The sequence below is a fragment of the Fusarium pseudograminearum genome, chromosome 2, assembly GCF_000303195.2.
Source record: "Fusarium pseudograminearum CS3096 chromosome 2, whole genome shotgun sequence".
NCBI classification, from domain to species: Eukaryota; Fungi; Ascomycota; class Sordariomycetes; order Hypocreales; family Nectriaceae; genus Fusarium; species Fusarium pseudograminearum.
Window position 1 is genome coordinate 213,269 of NC_031952.1, and position 16,119 is coordinate 229,387.

General features: G+C 46.5%; 5 protein-coding genes across 5 annotated transcripts; 1 reads left to right on the forward strand and 4 right to left on the reverse strand.

Annotated features, from left to right (window-relative positions):
- Positions 1 to 271: 271 nt before the first annotated feature.
- Positions 272 to 1,336, forward strand: FPSE_02347 (uncharacterized protein; the record flags this gene model as incomplete). Its single annotated transcript, XM_009255466.1, has 4 exons — positions 272 to 281; positions 334 to 675; positions 741 to 1,250; positions 1,302 to 1,336. The coding sequence occupies 4 exons, from the start codon at positions 272 to 274 to the stop codon at positions 1,334 to 1,336; spliced, it is 897 nt and encodes a 298-aa protein (XP_009253741.1).
- Positions 1,337 to 1,458: 122 nt separating this feature from the next.
- FPSE_02346 (uncharacterized protein) lies at positions 1,459 to 1,959 on the reverse strand (the record flags this gene model as incomplete). Its single annotated transcript, XM_009255465.1, has 3 exons — positions 1,459 to 1,514; positions 1,569 to 1,704; positions 1,765 to 1,959. 3 exons carry the CDS (start codon positions 1,957 to 1,959, stop codon positions 1,459 to 1,461), a joined length of 387 nt encoding a protein of 128 aa, XP_009253740.1.
- Positions 1,960 to 4,401: 2,442 nt separating this feature from the next.
- FPSE_02345 (uncharacterized protein) lies at positions 4,402 to 8,874 on the reverse strand (the record flags this gene model as incomplete). The annotated part of the gene is made up of 8 exons (XM_009255464.1): positions 4,402 to 4,494; positions 4,549 to 4,994; positions 5,045 to 6,901; positions 6,954 to 7,459; positions 7,507 to 8,308; positions 8,356 to 8,518; positions 8,587 to 8,631; positions 8,686 to 8,874. The coding sequence occupies 8 exons, from the start codon at positions 8,872 to 8,874 to the stop codon at positions 4,402 to 4,404; spliced, it is 4,101 nt and encodes a 1,366-aa protein (XP_009253739.1).
- A 1,163-nt stretch (positions 8,875 to 10,037) lies between these two features.
- Positions 10,038 to 12,204, reverse strand: FPSE_02344 (uncharacterized protein; the record flags this gene model as incomplete). The annotated part of the gene is made up of 4 exons (XM_009255463.1): positions 10,038 to 10,571; positions 10,624 to 10,802; positions 10,855 to 11,150; positions 11,198 to 12,204. 4 exons carry the CDS (start codon positions 12,202 to 12,204, stop codon positions 10,038 to 10,040), a joined length of 2,016 nt encoding a protein of 671 aa, XP_009253738.1.
- An 814-nt stretch (positions 12,205 to 13,018) lies between these two features.
- On the reverse strand, positions 13,019 to 14,838 carry FPSE_02343 (uncharacterized protein; the record flags this gene model as incomplete). The annotated part of the gene is made up of 2 exons (XM_009255462.1): positions 13,019 to 14,318; positions 14,366 to 14,838. 2 exons carry the CDS (start codon positions 14,836 to 14,838, stop codon positions 13,019 to 13,021), a joined length of 1,773 nt encoding a protein of 590 aa, XP_009253737.1.
- Positions 14,839 to 16,119: the final 1,281 nt, after the last annotated feature.

Consider the following 16,119-nt stretch of genomic DNA (forward strand, 5'->3'; position numbering starts at 1 on the left):
GAGTATACCATCATATTGAGGGGCTGACTTCAAATAAGCTTAGCAGATCAAAGTCAATGACGTGATTAACGAAAATTCACCGATCTTAGAGACATAGATATAGCCGTCATTGAGCGATTATTCTCCGCAAAATTATGTGTATATTATTACGTTGATATGTTGATTCAATTCGGTTCTTGTGCCTTTTCATTTACATACTGCTGGAACTCACACGACCACGGTCTTCACCCATACAAAACTGCACGAGTTTCAACAAATTGCCACCATTGTCATGGCTACCCGTACGTCACTAAAGCGAGGCTATGCTTGGAGTTACTGATTAAAGTTTAATAGACCACGCTGCGAATGATGAGCTCAAGGCCAGCTCCCTGTTCGATGTATCTCACATCACGGCAGTCGTCACAGGCGGCGCCACAGGCATTGGCCTAATGATTACACAGGCGCTGGTATCTAATGGAGCTAAAGTTTACATTACTGGTCGCCGTACAGAAAAACTAGAACAAACCAAGAAGATCTACAGTACGGGCCCTGGAAGTATTCACGTGCTCCCTGGTGATGTGAGCTCAAAAGACGAGGCTATCCGATTGGCGAAGGAGGTTGGGGAAAAGGAGCCCAATGGTATTCAATTGCTCGTCAACAACGCTGGTATTGCGAGGGATGATGAAACCAGGTTCTGTAAGTTCAATCATGGTAATCTGTGGGAAACGTGCTAACGATGTTGGTATCACAAGCTTCGGCAGGGGAACCTGACATGTCTGACGCCCAAGCTATCTCGGACCATTTCTTGCAAACCAAGCCTGAGCAGTGGACGGAGACTTTGACGACAAACGTCGCTGGGCCGTACTACATGTCTGTTGCCTTCTTACCTCTGCTGGCCAAAGGACGCGACGTGACACCCGGTTATACGTCCCAGATACTCAACATTTCATCTATATCGGGCGCCATGAAGGGGTCAAGCATGGGCCAGCCGATCTATGCTACATCCAAAGCCGCTCTCACACATCTCAGCCGCATTCTTGCGACTTTGTGCAAGGATGTCAAGGTCCGTGTGAACGTTATTGCGCCAGGACTCTTCCCTAGCGAAATGACTACCGGCAAATCTGACGAGGGAAACAAGAGTAAGATTGAAAAGAAAATGACTAATCCGGCTGGAAGACCGGGACATGATACTGATATGGCGGCCACGATCCTGTTCCTCGTTGGGAAGGGTGGCTTGTTTTACAACGGTCAGATTGTGTATCCTGATGGAGGTAAGCTTATCATGAAAATTAAAACACGGATGGCGCTGACAAACAACACAGGTAACACACTCGTACAGCCTGCTATTGCTAACTAGAGGAATTTGAGAAATAACAATACCGGAGTATCTGCGTTGACTGCTACTACCTATGTACAAATTAACTCACGGAAAGTAGCTAGGGCCTGGAGCATAAGCTTGTAGACAATGAACTACCCTCTTCAACATCTGAGAACACCATTGTCGTTGCGTACATACTCATGCGCAACTGCTATTTCTAGATACTGAATTAGTCCCATATACGTCTTATGACATGTTGGAGTAATCTTACCGATGCAAACAGTTGTCTCCTCACTCTGACCTTCACACGTGCATCCAAGCCAGTACACATTATACCGGAACCACGGATCGGGCGCTTGAAAGATACGACAGTTGTTACAGCTGTCACTGAAGTTTCTCTTCTCCCACTAAACAATTGAATTAGAATACTAGATGCATCACAAAGGAGCGTCATGAAAGCCGCTTACTGTCAGTTCCCTGTCGCTGTATCCGAAGCAATTGTCGAGGTCCAACTGTGTGGGGAGGTAGGCCGAGTTGTCCCGAGGCAGGCAGCTTGCTGAAAGGACATTTGTCTTGGGATCAAATGCGGTGTCTTTGCAGGTAGCGCTAAATGCAATAGCACTACCAAGCATGGAGGCCAAAACAAAAGTCTTGTTCAACATTCTGGTTCAGTTGAAGACCAAATGCCACGTCTCTGACAATATTTGTTGTTTGAGGCAAGGTCTTGCCTATTTATAATTAAAACAGTGTCTGAGCAGTATCCCGTCAAATCAACCCCTCGGAGGATTTCATGTGGTGACATGTAACCCCGACACATGGAATCTGACTGCATAGTCGAGATTATGCCAGCACTAGCTACTTATAACCTACGGAGCATGGTCCGTCGACAAGAATGGAAATGAAGGATTGCAAAAGGATTGCGCCATGCCTCATTTGCTTCCAATATGTTGTCAGACTACATCACCTGCGATCAACTGAGAGACATTATTGGTCCTCAGCTGAGAAGCTGGGCACTCGTTCGGTAATATGCAATCCTTTTTATGCCCGAAAATGAGGTTCGGGTACACAGAATCGGCCCAGGACCGACTGACTAGTTAGACGAAATAGACAATCGACTAATAAGGAGTTATATTCCAACGACTGATACAGAGACGGAAGACAGTATGACGGTTTGATGCGGGTTAAAGAATTCCCAAGTTGTCTGGGTGTATGGCATGAGATGGACTCACACAAACAACTCTTCTGGAACTATTGTCGATATGTCCCAACTCAACAGCCGTCAACGCTTTGGTATCTAACATCCCCTACCACATAACCAATAGTGATCATAACAGCTCCCGAAGCTAGCTGTCTTTGTGCAGTGAATGACACTCGTTCCCACCGCAAAGCATGAGTTGCCACTGGACTGAAGGGCGGCAAGAAAAGTGTTTCGAGCCTCGTTGGCGGAAATGCTGGAACACACATGGGTACAGTTGTAACTACAAGTACCTGCGCTGTCGCCGGTAGCAGAGCAGGTTCTTTTACAGGCTTGCACCCCAGTTACCATGTACAGAGCAGAAAAAAGATAGAGTGGGTTGACCATTGTGTTGAAGATGCTGGAGTTCAGTCAGTTATATGATACCTATACATCGGAATATTAAAAGGCAGTTCTAACTTACCTGGTAGACTTGATGATAGTGTCTGTATAAAACTGTTACCTGTAATATCTGCGCTTGTAGTCTTGGTAGATGAAAACACCCTGTACTGAGAGGGACGGCAATTATATATACTAAAAATACACTGGGAATATCACTGACTAGGTCGCAACTTTGTATATCTTCGGGTAGGACCTCTTCACATGCCAACTCCGTAACTGTGGCACCGTTATGCTTCAGAGTAATGGATTCATGTCGGGATTAAGGGGGATATCCGCCCTCTTTCACGCTGTGCTATTGTATCACTATGTAACGACTCCTCATGTCCATGTTTACTCGGTAGCTACCTCTCTTTTCTTATTGATTGTGTTCCACTAACTACATCATTGACTTGACTAATTTCCCGAATTTGTGTAACCTTGGGTTTCAGTAGGCGCTGTAAGTAACGTTTGGATTCTTGCAAGTACCATGTGCGATCGGGGTGCCTGGCTTTACCTCTGATCAAATAAAGTATTCTATAAAACCAGACACCTCGTAGTAATTAATTGTCGTATCATCCCCATCAAGAGGAAAGATCCAGACCGAACTTTCATAAAGGGTAGCAAGGCGACAGCTGTCACACAAGTAGAACTGAACCCAATAGATGACTTAGAATAACCGAGATCAGCTTCTATCTCCACTTGCATTCTGAAACATCGCCTCTCTAATTCAGTAATTACGCTACGTGGGTATTCGTACTGTAGGCATACGGCTGGTTGGTTAGAATTTGTCTTTCCCTTATCTACTGGGGAGCAGAAAAGTTAGCCTCCTCGTCTAAGTCTTAGAATACAAAAATAAATAGCCTAAAGGCGATAGTTGTAATAGCACAAAATGACCTACTCATTTTATGTCTTATGTTCTCAGCGGCCAATGTGTCTGATACCCTGAGGCTTATTTAACATGAATATGAAATCTGTTTTTAGTTGTTGCTGTTCCTTGCATAGCTCGTGGCTAGCTGACCGGCCTTTGTCTCTGAGCAGCAAGGGGTAATGAGACATGGCATGACCTTTCGATCGGTTTTACCACTCTGCTGGGTAGCAGCAAAGTTAACCTCCTAAGTCTTAGGCTACAAAAATAAATAGCCTAAAGATCATAGTCTAAGTAGCATAAGCTGATCTACTAATTCCGACTCTTATGCTTCCAGCGGCTGATGTTTCTGATACGCCGAGGCCACTTTGTTGGGAAAATGTCTCACCTTCATAGCAATTTTCAGACTCAAGACCAAATCCTAGAACAAGCATTCGAATGATAGCGTTAGTTGCTAAAGTCCCCTTGCGAAGTTCACATATTCTAGAACATACTACACATATGAAAGAAACAAATCCCAGAACAAATTAAACCACATTAGAAGAATACAAAGCAGTACCAATTACTAAGACCATCCATAACAGAATTAAACAGTCTCCTCTTCGCAGCTGATGATACAAACACTCAACTTGCTGTCTTTGTTGACTTCGTGCGCAGCTTCATCATAAGGAAGACGAGAGCATATGAGCTGACGCAGAACAAAGCCGTGATGCCAACCTTGTAACTCAGTCAGTAATACGAACAAGACGACCAGCGACGACAGAAACTTACATCTCTCCAGCCAAAGTATTTCTCATCAATCTTGACTTGAACGAGATAGTCAGCACCCGTGGTGTAGGGACAGTACGAGCAGGTGCTTGTTGAGTCAGGATCAATTACATAGCCACTGTTATCTCGAATAAAATCCGCCATGTAATCGCCACAGGTGGTGCTGTTGCTGTTGGGCAACGGGATGTGTGTCAACTCCTCCGACCGACAATCGACCTTCACATCCCACACGACAGGCTCCAACAGGCCACCAATCAGATACGTAAACGGGTCTAAGTAATACATCCAGTACCTCCAGAAGGGCTGAATCTGAGTGTATGGAACAACCACACCACAGAAGTTGACGAGTCCGGCGCCGATGAAGACAGGGTTTGCTAGGGCAGCAAAGTAATCGTTCGGCGAGTAAGCAGCGATCGCTTGACCAATGGAAGTGTACAGAAATTCGTAGACTGAGACAGTTAATAAGATGGTAGTGACTGGTGCTGAAAAGTAGACTCACGAATCATTTGCAGATAAATCTGGCCAGAGATGCTGCCTCTAATAGGGAAGCCAGCGGGAAAATAAAACGAGACAAAATAGACCGTGGCGCAGATAATCAAGACAGGAATCTCTGCGATAAGCTGTCCAGAGATAAACGCAAACCAGTGATATGCCTTGGACTTCTTCTCTCGATTCTCGAAAAGGTCTCTGTTTCGAAGAAAGAGAGGTTGAAGCTGATTGATAGCACCTGGGGCAACAAAGACAAAGTTGAAAACGGACATCAGCCGTAACTGGAGATCGAAAGATCCATTACCGATCATCCAGAAGGTAAATCCACTGAACAAAGAGTTGGAAATGTGTAGGCCGATCTTGTTCCAGATATAATCCGGGTTACGCCACAGGGCAATGAGTTGGCGTTGAATCACAACCTTGGTCTGATAGATGAGGGGAGTTGCAAAATCCTTGGAATCAGCCTTGGATTCTTCAGATGAATCCTTCTCATTTGCAACGACCGCGTCAGGAATGTGATTTTCCAGTTCCTCCAACTCAACAAGAGCCTGTTCCTTCTCCTTGGAGTTGTTCCAAATCTCAGGCCAATCGAGATGAGACTCGAAACGCCCCTGGACCACGTCGACAATAAACTCTGCTGGGTTAACATCGCCCACTGGAGTAGCACCATTTTCGGCAAAGTACTTGAGCACGGTGGAAGAGTCATTGCCTGTGGGACCAAAGTAGGTAGTTCGGCCACCCTTGGCAAGGAGAAGAAGGACATCAAAAGCTTCGAAGAGAGCGGCGGAAGGCTGATGGATGGTACAGATGATGGTCTGACCAGCCATTGCGAGTTTGCGCATGAACCGGCAGATCTGGAAAGCAGATTGTCCATCGAGACCTGATGTAGGCTCATCAAGGAACAGAAGTGCAGGCTTCGCAACGAGTTCAACCGCTAGGGTCAATCGCTTACGCTGCTCAATCGACAGGCCCTGCCCGGGAGCGCCGACGACAGCATGCTTCAGAGATCCGAGCTCCAAAAGCTCAATGATCTGATCCACATACGCAAACTTGTCTGATTCACTGATCTCATAAGGCTGTCGTAACCGTGCTGAGAAGCGAAGGGCTTCTAGAACAGTTGAAGTAGGCTCGTGAATGTCGTTCTGCTCGCAGTATCCTGTTGTCCGTTGAAACATGATACCCTGAGGTCGACCGTTGACCATGATGCTGCCCTCAAGGCGACCAGAATCCTTGCGCTGAGCCAATACATCCATAAGCGTCGTCTTACCAGCGCCTGAGGAACCCATCAAGGCCACTAGCTGACCGGGCTTGACGAAGCCAGAGACGTTCTGCAAGAGTTGCTTCTCTTGACCCTCATGCTGGACAAAGTAGTTGATGTTCTTGAACGTAAAGGTTGTAGCAGTGGTGATATAATCGTTCTGTTCAGGCAAAGGCTGTACCGAAGTTTGTTCGGGGTCGTCCTTCAGAGCCAATTCCTTTGCCTGACTTCGACGATCATACAAGATCATGGAACCTGCACCTGAAGCGAGGTTCATTTCGAAGCCAACAGCAGCGGTAATTGAGAAGAACACCCAGAAAGTGATAATGACGCCAACATCCCTCCAGATCTCAGTACGAGCAATACCGTATTGGAGGCTCAAGTATGACGCGCCATCAATCGTTTCGCCGTTGGATCCTACCACCGTACAGCTTCTGAAGCGATTGTCGTCGTAACCTGATCCATAAGGCACAAGCTGAGGCTCAACACATGCCAGCTGTAGGTCTCCCATCTTACTAGCCATAACAGCTGAGAAAGCGTAGTTTGCGGGATTGATGTATGCGATCCAGCGGAACCAAGGATGCATCTTCGTAGTGGGAATGAGGTACCCTGCAAAATGTTAGAATCCAGTGTACGATGCGTTATATGAGAGGATACGTACCAGCGTAAACCATCATGACCATGGTGATCCAACCGCTGATCTGGGCAGCCAGACCAAAATGTTTGCACCATGCACCGATTGTGCGATACAGAGAAGTAAAACAAAGAGTGGTGACAAGGTAGATGAACCAGTTGGTGAAGAACTTGCCAGCATCATGTTGATAACCAACCATGAAATAGTAGATAACATTGAACAAGCTGAACATGAAGATGACGAAAGGAATGTCGGTAAGAACGGAAGCAAGAGCGTAAGCGCCTGGTCGGTTGAATGCCAAGCGTTTGTGTCGGGTGAGGATAGCTCGGCCCTCGAAGGATGCTGCCGTCTCGGCCATCTTGTTGAGGCACCAAAGTAGAATGGGATAGAAAAGGGCCCCGGGCTTTCGAAAAATGGAGGTGCTGTCTTCGGGGAGGTTGTACATCAAACTGCCTGTCACAAGAGCCATAATCAAGGATGACGCTAGCTGAAGGCCATTCGAGAACCGATCTCCCCATAGAATCTGAAATTGTCTGCTATGGCTTAGCGATGTCCTTGTCTTATTGAAATGTGATGTTACCTGATAGCACAGATCCAAACCTGTTGAAAGAAGGAGACCAAGTACGGACTAGTTGCTCTGGATAGAGCTGCGACAGTACGAGACTTCTCTTTCGAAACAGTGTCTCGAAGACCGTCAACCTCAGCTGCAAGAGATTCATTTGTTCGAGACTTGGCCAAATGCTTCATGCGATGAAACGTCTCACTCGCTTTGTATCGCTGCTCGAAGTCGTGGGCTGTTTGAGGAACAGTTGTTTCGTATCCAGGGATGATTTCACGCTCTGTCTCTACTGTAACGGAGGTCAAGAAATCCGCAATATTAGCTCCGGGGGGACACTTGAAGCCCATGGTCTCAAAGTACTGTCGTGCCTCGGTTGATGGCCCATAGTAGATCTCACGACCCTCGGCTAGGACGAGAACTTTGTCGAATTGGTCGTAGATGCTGTTGCCAGCTTGGTAAAGGGTCGCGATGATAGTTCGTTGCTGCTCGTCTGCATGCTTTCGAAGGACGCGGGCAAAGTCAAGGGCGTTGGATGCGTCGAGACCTCGGGTACTGTTGTCCCAGCATTGAACGGGAGCTTGCGTGCTCATGACCTCGGCCACCGAGACTCGCTTCCTTTCACCACCAGACACACCTCGAACATACTCATTGCCGACGATTGTATCATGGACGTGGCCAATGCTAAGTGACTCGAGAATCCCGGTCGAGGTCTGACGCACGTAGTCTCTGTTGGTGAGATGTTGCGGTCGCGTCTTGGGTACCTTGGTTGAATTCGCGAAACTCAGAGTTTCGGACACCGTGAGGGTAGGAAAATGTACATCGTCTAATTTGTTTAGCATCTTAGCGATTGGAATGTCCAAGAAGCAGTACCTTCTGTATTCATCACAATGTGGTGGCGGAATTCCTTTGCGGTGTCATGTCCAACATTGCCGTACTGAACCAGGCCTTGGACTTCATCGAACTCACCCCGGTGATTTGATATCACTTTGAGGAGAGATGTGCAACCCGAACCAGGTCGTCCAACAACCAACAGCTGAAGGATGTCTTGGTTAGCTAACTATGACCTGGAGGAAATCTAGAAACGCGACGGTGCCATCTTACCATTTGTCCTGGACAAACTTGTCCGGTAATTCCCTGCAGGATTTGCTAAAAAAAATCGTCAGAAACAAGACTATCATTAAACACTCATAATAAACCCACCCTTTTCGGGGATTTCTTTCTTCCAAGTTGGAAGATACCCGTGATGACTGAAATACATGTCGAAGCGAAATTCTCACCTTCACCAGAGACTTGTATGCCTAGATCTTCAAACGTGACAGTGAGACACTTGCTAGCTGAGTCCTGCACTGTTTTGGCATCGCTAATATCAGAAAGATAATTGTCTGGCATAATGACGGTACGATAGTGAAGACAGTGGTGCTTCTCAGGAACTATCAGTAGTCTATGGGCACTGGGCTATTTATTGCTCGAGTTCCCATCTCATACTCAGACCAAGACGTTGCCATTGTGCATCAATTGGTACGTGCTATCTCTTTCGGATTTGCGGATTTGACTAACGGAGGCGTAATTGAGATGGGGCTCCAGCAGTTCCATCTAGGTAGTCTACAAAACAGTCGGAAGCTATGGATCTTCTCTCGGATATACGTCGCTGAGTTGATTGACCAATATCTCTATATCCGCTTCAATGCAAAACCTACTTAGACTGGGGTATCCAGTCGTTTATTTCTCCCCCTGAAGTTTGTACCCTAGATCCGCTCTAAGTCCGCTCTAGATCCTCACTCCATTAAATGTCTTACAGGGAGGATACTATATTACGTTGAAAGCTAAAGTAATGAAACATATGGACTAATAATAGTTGTTTAGATAAGAATAATACAATTGTATAGACATTCTACCTCTCTTTATTGAAACTTCTAATAAAAGAATGGCTTTCGTGTAAATTAACAGAGTAACAGATTGCGTCAGCGTGTCCACCTTTGGCGCACTTTATATAATGACGGAGACCAGACAGGCGTTAGAAATACAGTGCATTATCTACGAGGCTGGATCTGGACAGTGTTTGCAGTTATCAGAGAAATTGGCCGCTAGAAGCATAAGACACGAAATTAGTAGATCACCTTATGCTACTTAGACCTGAGGATATCATGCCCAGAATGGTGCAAGTCAATAGAAGTCCAAACCATGTTGTAATATATACTGAGAATCTTGGAATGACTACGCTGCGAAATGGATTTGATCTTGCCAAGTGCGAATGATAGACTATTTTCATACTAATTGATATTTCGGGAGGAGCCATTGATCATGTGCTAGGTAGGCGATTTGACACGCCAAACACAAGTGGAAACCAACTGTAGATACATTTTTTACTCTCAACAACAAACAAAGTAGTGCATTTATCTGGTACCATTTCAGGTTATTGAGACTTGATAGTCATGATGGTAGAATGAATTGGAGATCAAAGGAGCAGAAATGCAGATAAGAGAGATGTATGTACGATTTGATAGACATGTGACACCATTTACGCTCACCACAGTGAGGCTGGGCACGTTCCATCAAGACATTTGAACGCTATCCCCAACTGCATGATTCATCGGTGTCGTCATGTCCAAAGGGAAAAAGTTGAAGAGGTCAGTTGTCATGACGTTCAGATTGAAATGTGCCGAGCTTGTCCAGTCTTGATCTGCCATGGTGTTGGGCAACCCTGGCACAAGCTGATGTGGCCTATTTTCTTCAGTTCCAATGTCGTCGGTAAGAAGAATCATTCTGCCTGACTCATTAGCCCCAAGCTGATCTAAGGACGGGAATTGGACGCGTGGGTAGTGGTGAGGAGATGTGGTAACACTATCCATTGCCATTGTCTGCCTCGCGCCAATATGTCCGGAAATCGATTTTTCGATTGTTTCCAACACACGACGAATCGAGTTTAACGACAAGATCACAGGCTCGTCGGCTGTCATAGTTGATAAAGCCTGTATGGCCTTTTGGATGTATTCCATGTTATACGAATACTTGGAAGGCTGACACAGGATATCGTAGAGCAGTACCGAACATGAGCATTCGATGAAGAAAGCTTGATAACGAGAAGCCTGTCAACATAATTATTAGGTATTGTTTAACTTGATTGAGGGCTTCACCTACTCCACACGCTCTGTCGATATTCCAAAAGAATTCGATAGAGTCCTGTGCCGCATCGATAGCGTATCTGCAAGCCTGACGCATCCACATCTCCTTGATTTCACCTGTACCTCCAGTAACACGCATAGCTTGGTTGGCGACTAAGAAAGGGCGAAAGATCAAGATGATGGCGTGATAGTATACTGCAAGAATAGTCAGCTTCTTACTCAAAGTGGATGTCTCATGTTCACATACGGTTATGCAGTGTCATAGATTCATGAATGTCAAGAGGGTCCTGGGTGGTCCCCAATTGCGCAGACCCTATACCCCAATCTTGAGCAAACTGATGGAGACGACCGCGTAATTCTTCCGCGACTGCATATAACTGTCGAATCGAAGTTGCTTTTCTGCCGTAAATGCCTTCTGCAGCGTCCTCCATGATTGTAGCGAGTCGACAAAGCCTAACCGTGGACAGCGGCTCAGTTGGGAATGGACATGAGATGTCCTTGAGCTTCAGCCCGCTCCGTCGACCCAGAGACAATGCCTGATAACTGCCAAGTGTCAGCGTTGGAATCCCAATCAAGGACGGTTAACCTACGTTTCGAAGAAGTAGAGTGACCATATAGTGGTTTGATGGTTTCGTAACGTGGCAGTGTCCAATCGAGTCGACAAAGCTCCAAGGTGCAGCCCCAATGCAAACGCCTTCCTACATGCAACGCCAAGATGTAGATATGTCGAATTGGGACGACCCATGTTGATCTGATAGTCGGCGAATAAGAGCGAAAGCTGAAGTGTCTTTAATGTCACTGCATCATCCAAGATGACAGCTTCTCGCCTGGCTTCTGTGAAGAGCGTCTCTGCAAGGTCTGTCTGCGGAGTCGCAAGAGCGCCAATCGCCAGCATTGCTAGAAAACTTGCCTTGGTCTGCGGGGGTATGTTGCGAACATGCTGCGAGTTGTACAGACTTTCCAAAAGGCTGTCCAACTCACTGAAGGTATAAAACGGGAGTCGATGATAAGAGGTAGTCTTGAACAACGCGAGAAATTCGCGCGCCATTTCCGGTGATACAGGTGCCAGTTGAACACTCTCGGATCTGAGTGACTCGGGGCTTATTCGGGATGGCGTCCCGAAGAAGATTGACCTCTGCATAAACGTATCAAGACCAGATCGTGCCTCGCTACCCTCTGACTGTCCATGGTCGATTACGGGTAAGACACCCCTGTGTATCTGCTGGAGAAATGCAAAGTAAGATGAAGGTCCGTAGAATAGCTGTGAGCTGTCGGTAGACGTGGGCGACAAATGCGTTTCGGTGACACTGTGGTAAACTTCATGCTGCACCCCCGGGTCGGGGACAGCTGCAGTACTCTGGCGTGAATGCCACGATACTGGTGAACTACCATCAACGGAATGACCGGACCCGAGGAAAGGTAGTTGTGATGCAGGGTTGCTGGTGTTTCGCTTCGATCTTCTTGTCCGAGTCTTGTTTCTGTACACGCAAGTAGATGGTGAATCCTGGCAATCGGGATGGTTGCACGGATTGGATCCGTTACATCGCTTTTTGCGTAGTCGACATGGTTCGCAGGCTTTGGAAATTTTGGTAGTCATTATTGAGAGTTGGATGTTGATTGTGCGGAAGTATGGCGGATCTAGCGGATTAAAGTAGTTATCCTGGTGTAAAATCTTTGACGGATTTACGGGATTATTGAGCATTAGTCATGACTACATGGGCAAAATGAAGATCTTGTCAAGCGGGCCACAGGTATTGATTGATAGAAATACTGGATCAACGCTGTTGGTTATACTAGGACTCAAGAGCACTAGTATTTCTGTCTGCCTCGTTCTTTTTTTGCGGCCCGCCTGGTTATCCACTCGTGGAAGCCTTGTTTCGGCAGTTATTTCTTTTCAGCCCAGTCCCCTTTAACTATCGTAAGCCCCTTTTACATAGCTAATTGCAGACTGAGACACGAGATCTTTAAATAAGTAGCTGGTTTACACTTAATTATAATACGATTTTATTTCCTAGACAGACGTATCTTATAATTCTACCTAGATACTATAACTAGACAATATGATTGTAGTAGTATTTGCCGTCACCTCTACATTCTTCATCTTATTATACCTTTACTAAGTATGCAGCTCTATCTACCCAATGGTTCCTCAATGTAGTATAGTCAAATCACGCGTCATCCCTGTCTGTACTAGTTTGTTTGGGATTATGGTATGTGGTCTGCTCTTGTGTATAGTAAAAGATAATATGGGATTGCTACAAGCCATTGAACCTTGAAGCGCCTTACTGGAATTCAAGCCAATACACGTTATTAGACGCGTCAAGATAAATAGTATATCTACTCTATATACTAAATAAATTAAAGATCTAAGTAGGGTCCTTTGCTATCCCTGTTTTATTAGGACTGCACTCTCAGCTCCTCTTCCTACAGAGCCTACCAGAGTTCAAGTTGTAATCCCAGTCATCACTTCCCACGCCGGAGAGAACCCAAAAACTGTTACTGGGGTCATACTTGTTCTTGACCTTAAGCAGCTGGTGGTAGTAACTACCATAAAAGTCCTTCTTGAAGTTAGAGTTGAAAGGGTTGCCCTCATTCATGTAAGAACCGGTCTTAGGAGCCCACTCCCGCCACAGACTCTCAGCGCCTTCTTCAAGGCGCTCCGAAGTATCCTTGAGCATGTCTTGCGGCACAAGAGACTGATTGAACTTGCTACCATAGCTCATGACGTGGAGGTAGTTGGAGCGCCACGCGGGGAGAAGCGAGCCGCGCATACTCTCGTCAACCTTGGCGGGTCCAGGCCCTCCTTGTAGACCAATGACAACAAGACCGTAACTAACAAGACGCTTTGCATAGTCAACGAGCTTGTCTTGGTCAAGATCTGACAACTCTGGACGTCCAAGAAGACGGCTTGAGATCATTGACATGGCGCCGGCTGTGTGGGAACCACCAGCGTTCATCTCGTTGAAGAACGATAGATAACTGGACTCAGAAACCTCACTGGGCACTATGGTCACCAGAGTGTTATTTTCTCCTCCGCTGGCTTCTAATAGATGCTTTCTTGCCGATTTCATAAGCTTCTCGACAGCTGATGGTGATTTGTCATAAGCGTAAATACCCTGACTGATGGTGACGCCAGTATTCATATCGCCTGACACAATTGTGGCACCAGCGCAACCAGCGTCCATAACAGACGGAAGTTCCTGCAGAAGAGCAGCCAACGCTTTAAAGCTGCCTTCAATAGCATCAGAGCTGTTGCCAGCAGGGCTGACAGAAAAGCCGGTGTTAATGACTCGAGGCGCAGGATGAGTCTTGATAACGTATTCCGTAACAATACCATACTGGCCTGCGCCGCCACCGCGAATAGCCCACAAGAGGTCCTGGTTCTGAGTGGCATCGGCTACCAAGATCTGACCATCTGATGTGACAACGCGAACTTGGTAGATGTTGTCGGCTGCAAGACCGAAAGTACTTGAAAGTGGACCATGACCTCCTCCATGGATGTGGCCACCAAGGCCTACCGTTTCGTCGTTGCCGCTCACAATCACACGGTTGGAATCGAGAGCATGGCGAACGGCTTCGCCGTAGTTGAGACCGCTTCCAGCGAACAAGACCGTATCTGTCTTGTTTGATCCAGGTATCGTCCAGTCGTGCACGAGCCGTGTATGCTTCAGATTATGAGTCCAGATCGAAAGGGAATGGGCGCCGGCGGATCTATCAGAGTATTAGTCTAAGAACAGTGGTATATCTAGCATACGTACCGTCCAAACAGGTCATGGCCAGTTCCCTTGACCACAATGCGTATGTTCTTTTCGGATGCCCAACGGGTAGCGATGGCAATTTGCTCGTCGCTAGTAGCGTTGACGATATGACTTGGATATCCACCAAGATGACATCCATTGGTGGCGTTATACCCATCAGCACCAGGTGGCAGACACGAATTGTTTGCATAGACCGGAGAAGCGATCGACTCAGGCAGGGTGGCGTGGAGGGTGGCGGCAGTCCAGTTGTCCTCGATGATTTGGCAACGATAGGGCGAGTCAAGCGGGTTGCCTTTGTAGCAAGAAGAAGCGGCTGGTTGAGTTTTGAGTAGAGCCCCGTCAATAGTTCGATTGAGCTCTCCCCATTCTTCAAGGGAAGGCCAATTGGGATCGGATGGGGAAAGTTTACACCCTGGGAGGGTGGCACCCAATACTGAGCCAAAGAACGCGAAAGCAAAAGAGTGAAAGAGCATCGTGTCGAGTGCGTGAAGTCAAATGTTTGTCGAGATGTTGTGGAAGGAAGGTTTCCAGTGTCATATATATATGTGCTGCTGTCTAAGATGGTAGTACCTAGCCTCGATATGGGTATCTGCCTGGATTGATGCCTCCTTTTTCGTATCAAAAACGCAAAGGAGCACAGACTGCGAATAGATTGTTTGTCCATGTCGTCGTGAAGCACGAGATTGCGTAGAACTAGATCCACTCTGTACGCGTATGCGCCCAAGTCCCTGTAGCGTTGGCCTGGAATTTATCTCCTGGCCAGTTGAGAGCTGTGGTTATGGCCTTTATGGAGAAGGTCAATTTCTTCAATGAACGCAAGGCACTCGGATGCGTTAGTGATAGTCCATATTCATGATGTTTCTAGTGTCAGGCTTTGGGTGACGAAATTAGATTATTTTCGAGGCTGTGTCCAGTTCCATGCGAATGCGTAAATGCCACGATTGGCCTAGGTGCGTCGTATTTGCCGGATCGTAAACAGGACAGTACAGTTTCTACCTCTTTCAGCTTAGTTTCGGCCACTACAGAGCCAATCGTAGGTTTTTCGGACCTTGATGAAACTACACCAACATTCATGGCGCCTTAGATTTCAGCCATGACGTCTTTTGCATCCGACACTTCCGGAGATCGGTGAGTTTGATCTGATGTATAGGGTCGTGTCAATGCGGTCAGATTCTTTTTGCCATAATACTACGACGATCGTCAGGTAGGGAAGGCGATGCAGTCCTCAGTCTAGAATTTCAGCTGTCAGTAATTTGTCAAGAGACTACTGGTAAGCACATATTGTAAGATTTTTTTTCTTTTTCGAGTGACAGTAAGGGACAACAAAAGTCCGTCGTACTAGGCTTTTCTTGTTTATCTATTTCACATGTGATTGCGCAATCTCGATGGCCATAACCTGCGAGGCACGGGAGTTCTGATCAATCAGCTGTGCTGTAAGTATATGGCCTAGCTAATTTGCCTTCGTGGGTAATTGGAGTACCAACCATGAGAATCCGTACTTAACATAGATAATATCCGAAAATATGGAAAAGAGGTCTTAATAACTAATTCGAAGTGTTTCAGTGGTTGCGAAGTTGAGAGTAAACTCAATTAGCACTATTTGGCCTAGGTTCAATTAACTCCTTCAACTTGGCATCCTGTTTGACTGCTTTACACTCATTGTCAAATTTCGTATAAGCCTCATTAAATCTCCCTATTCGCAGCTCGATGAGCTCCTGATTGTAAAAGTTCTCATGCTTCAGCTCTTTCATGTT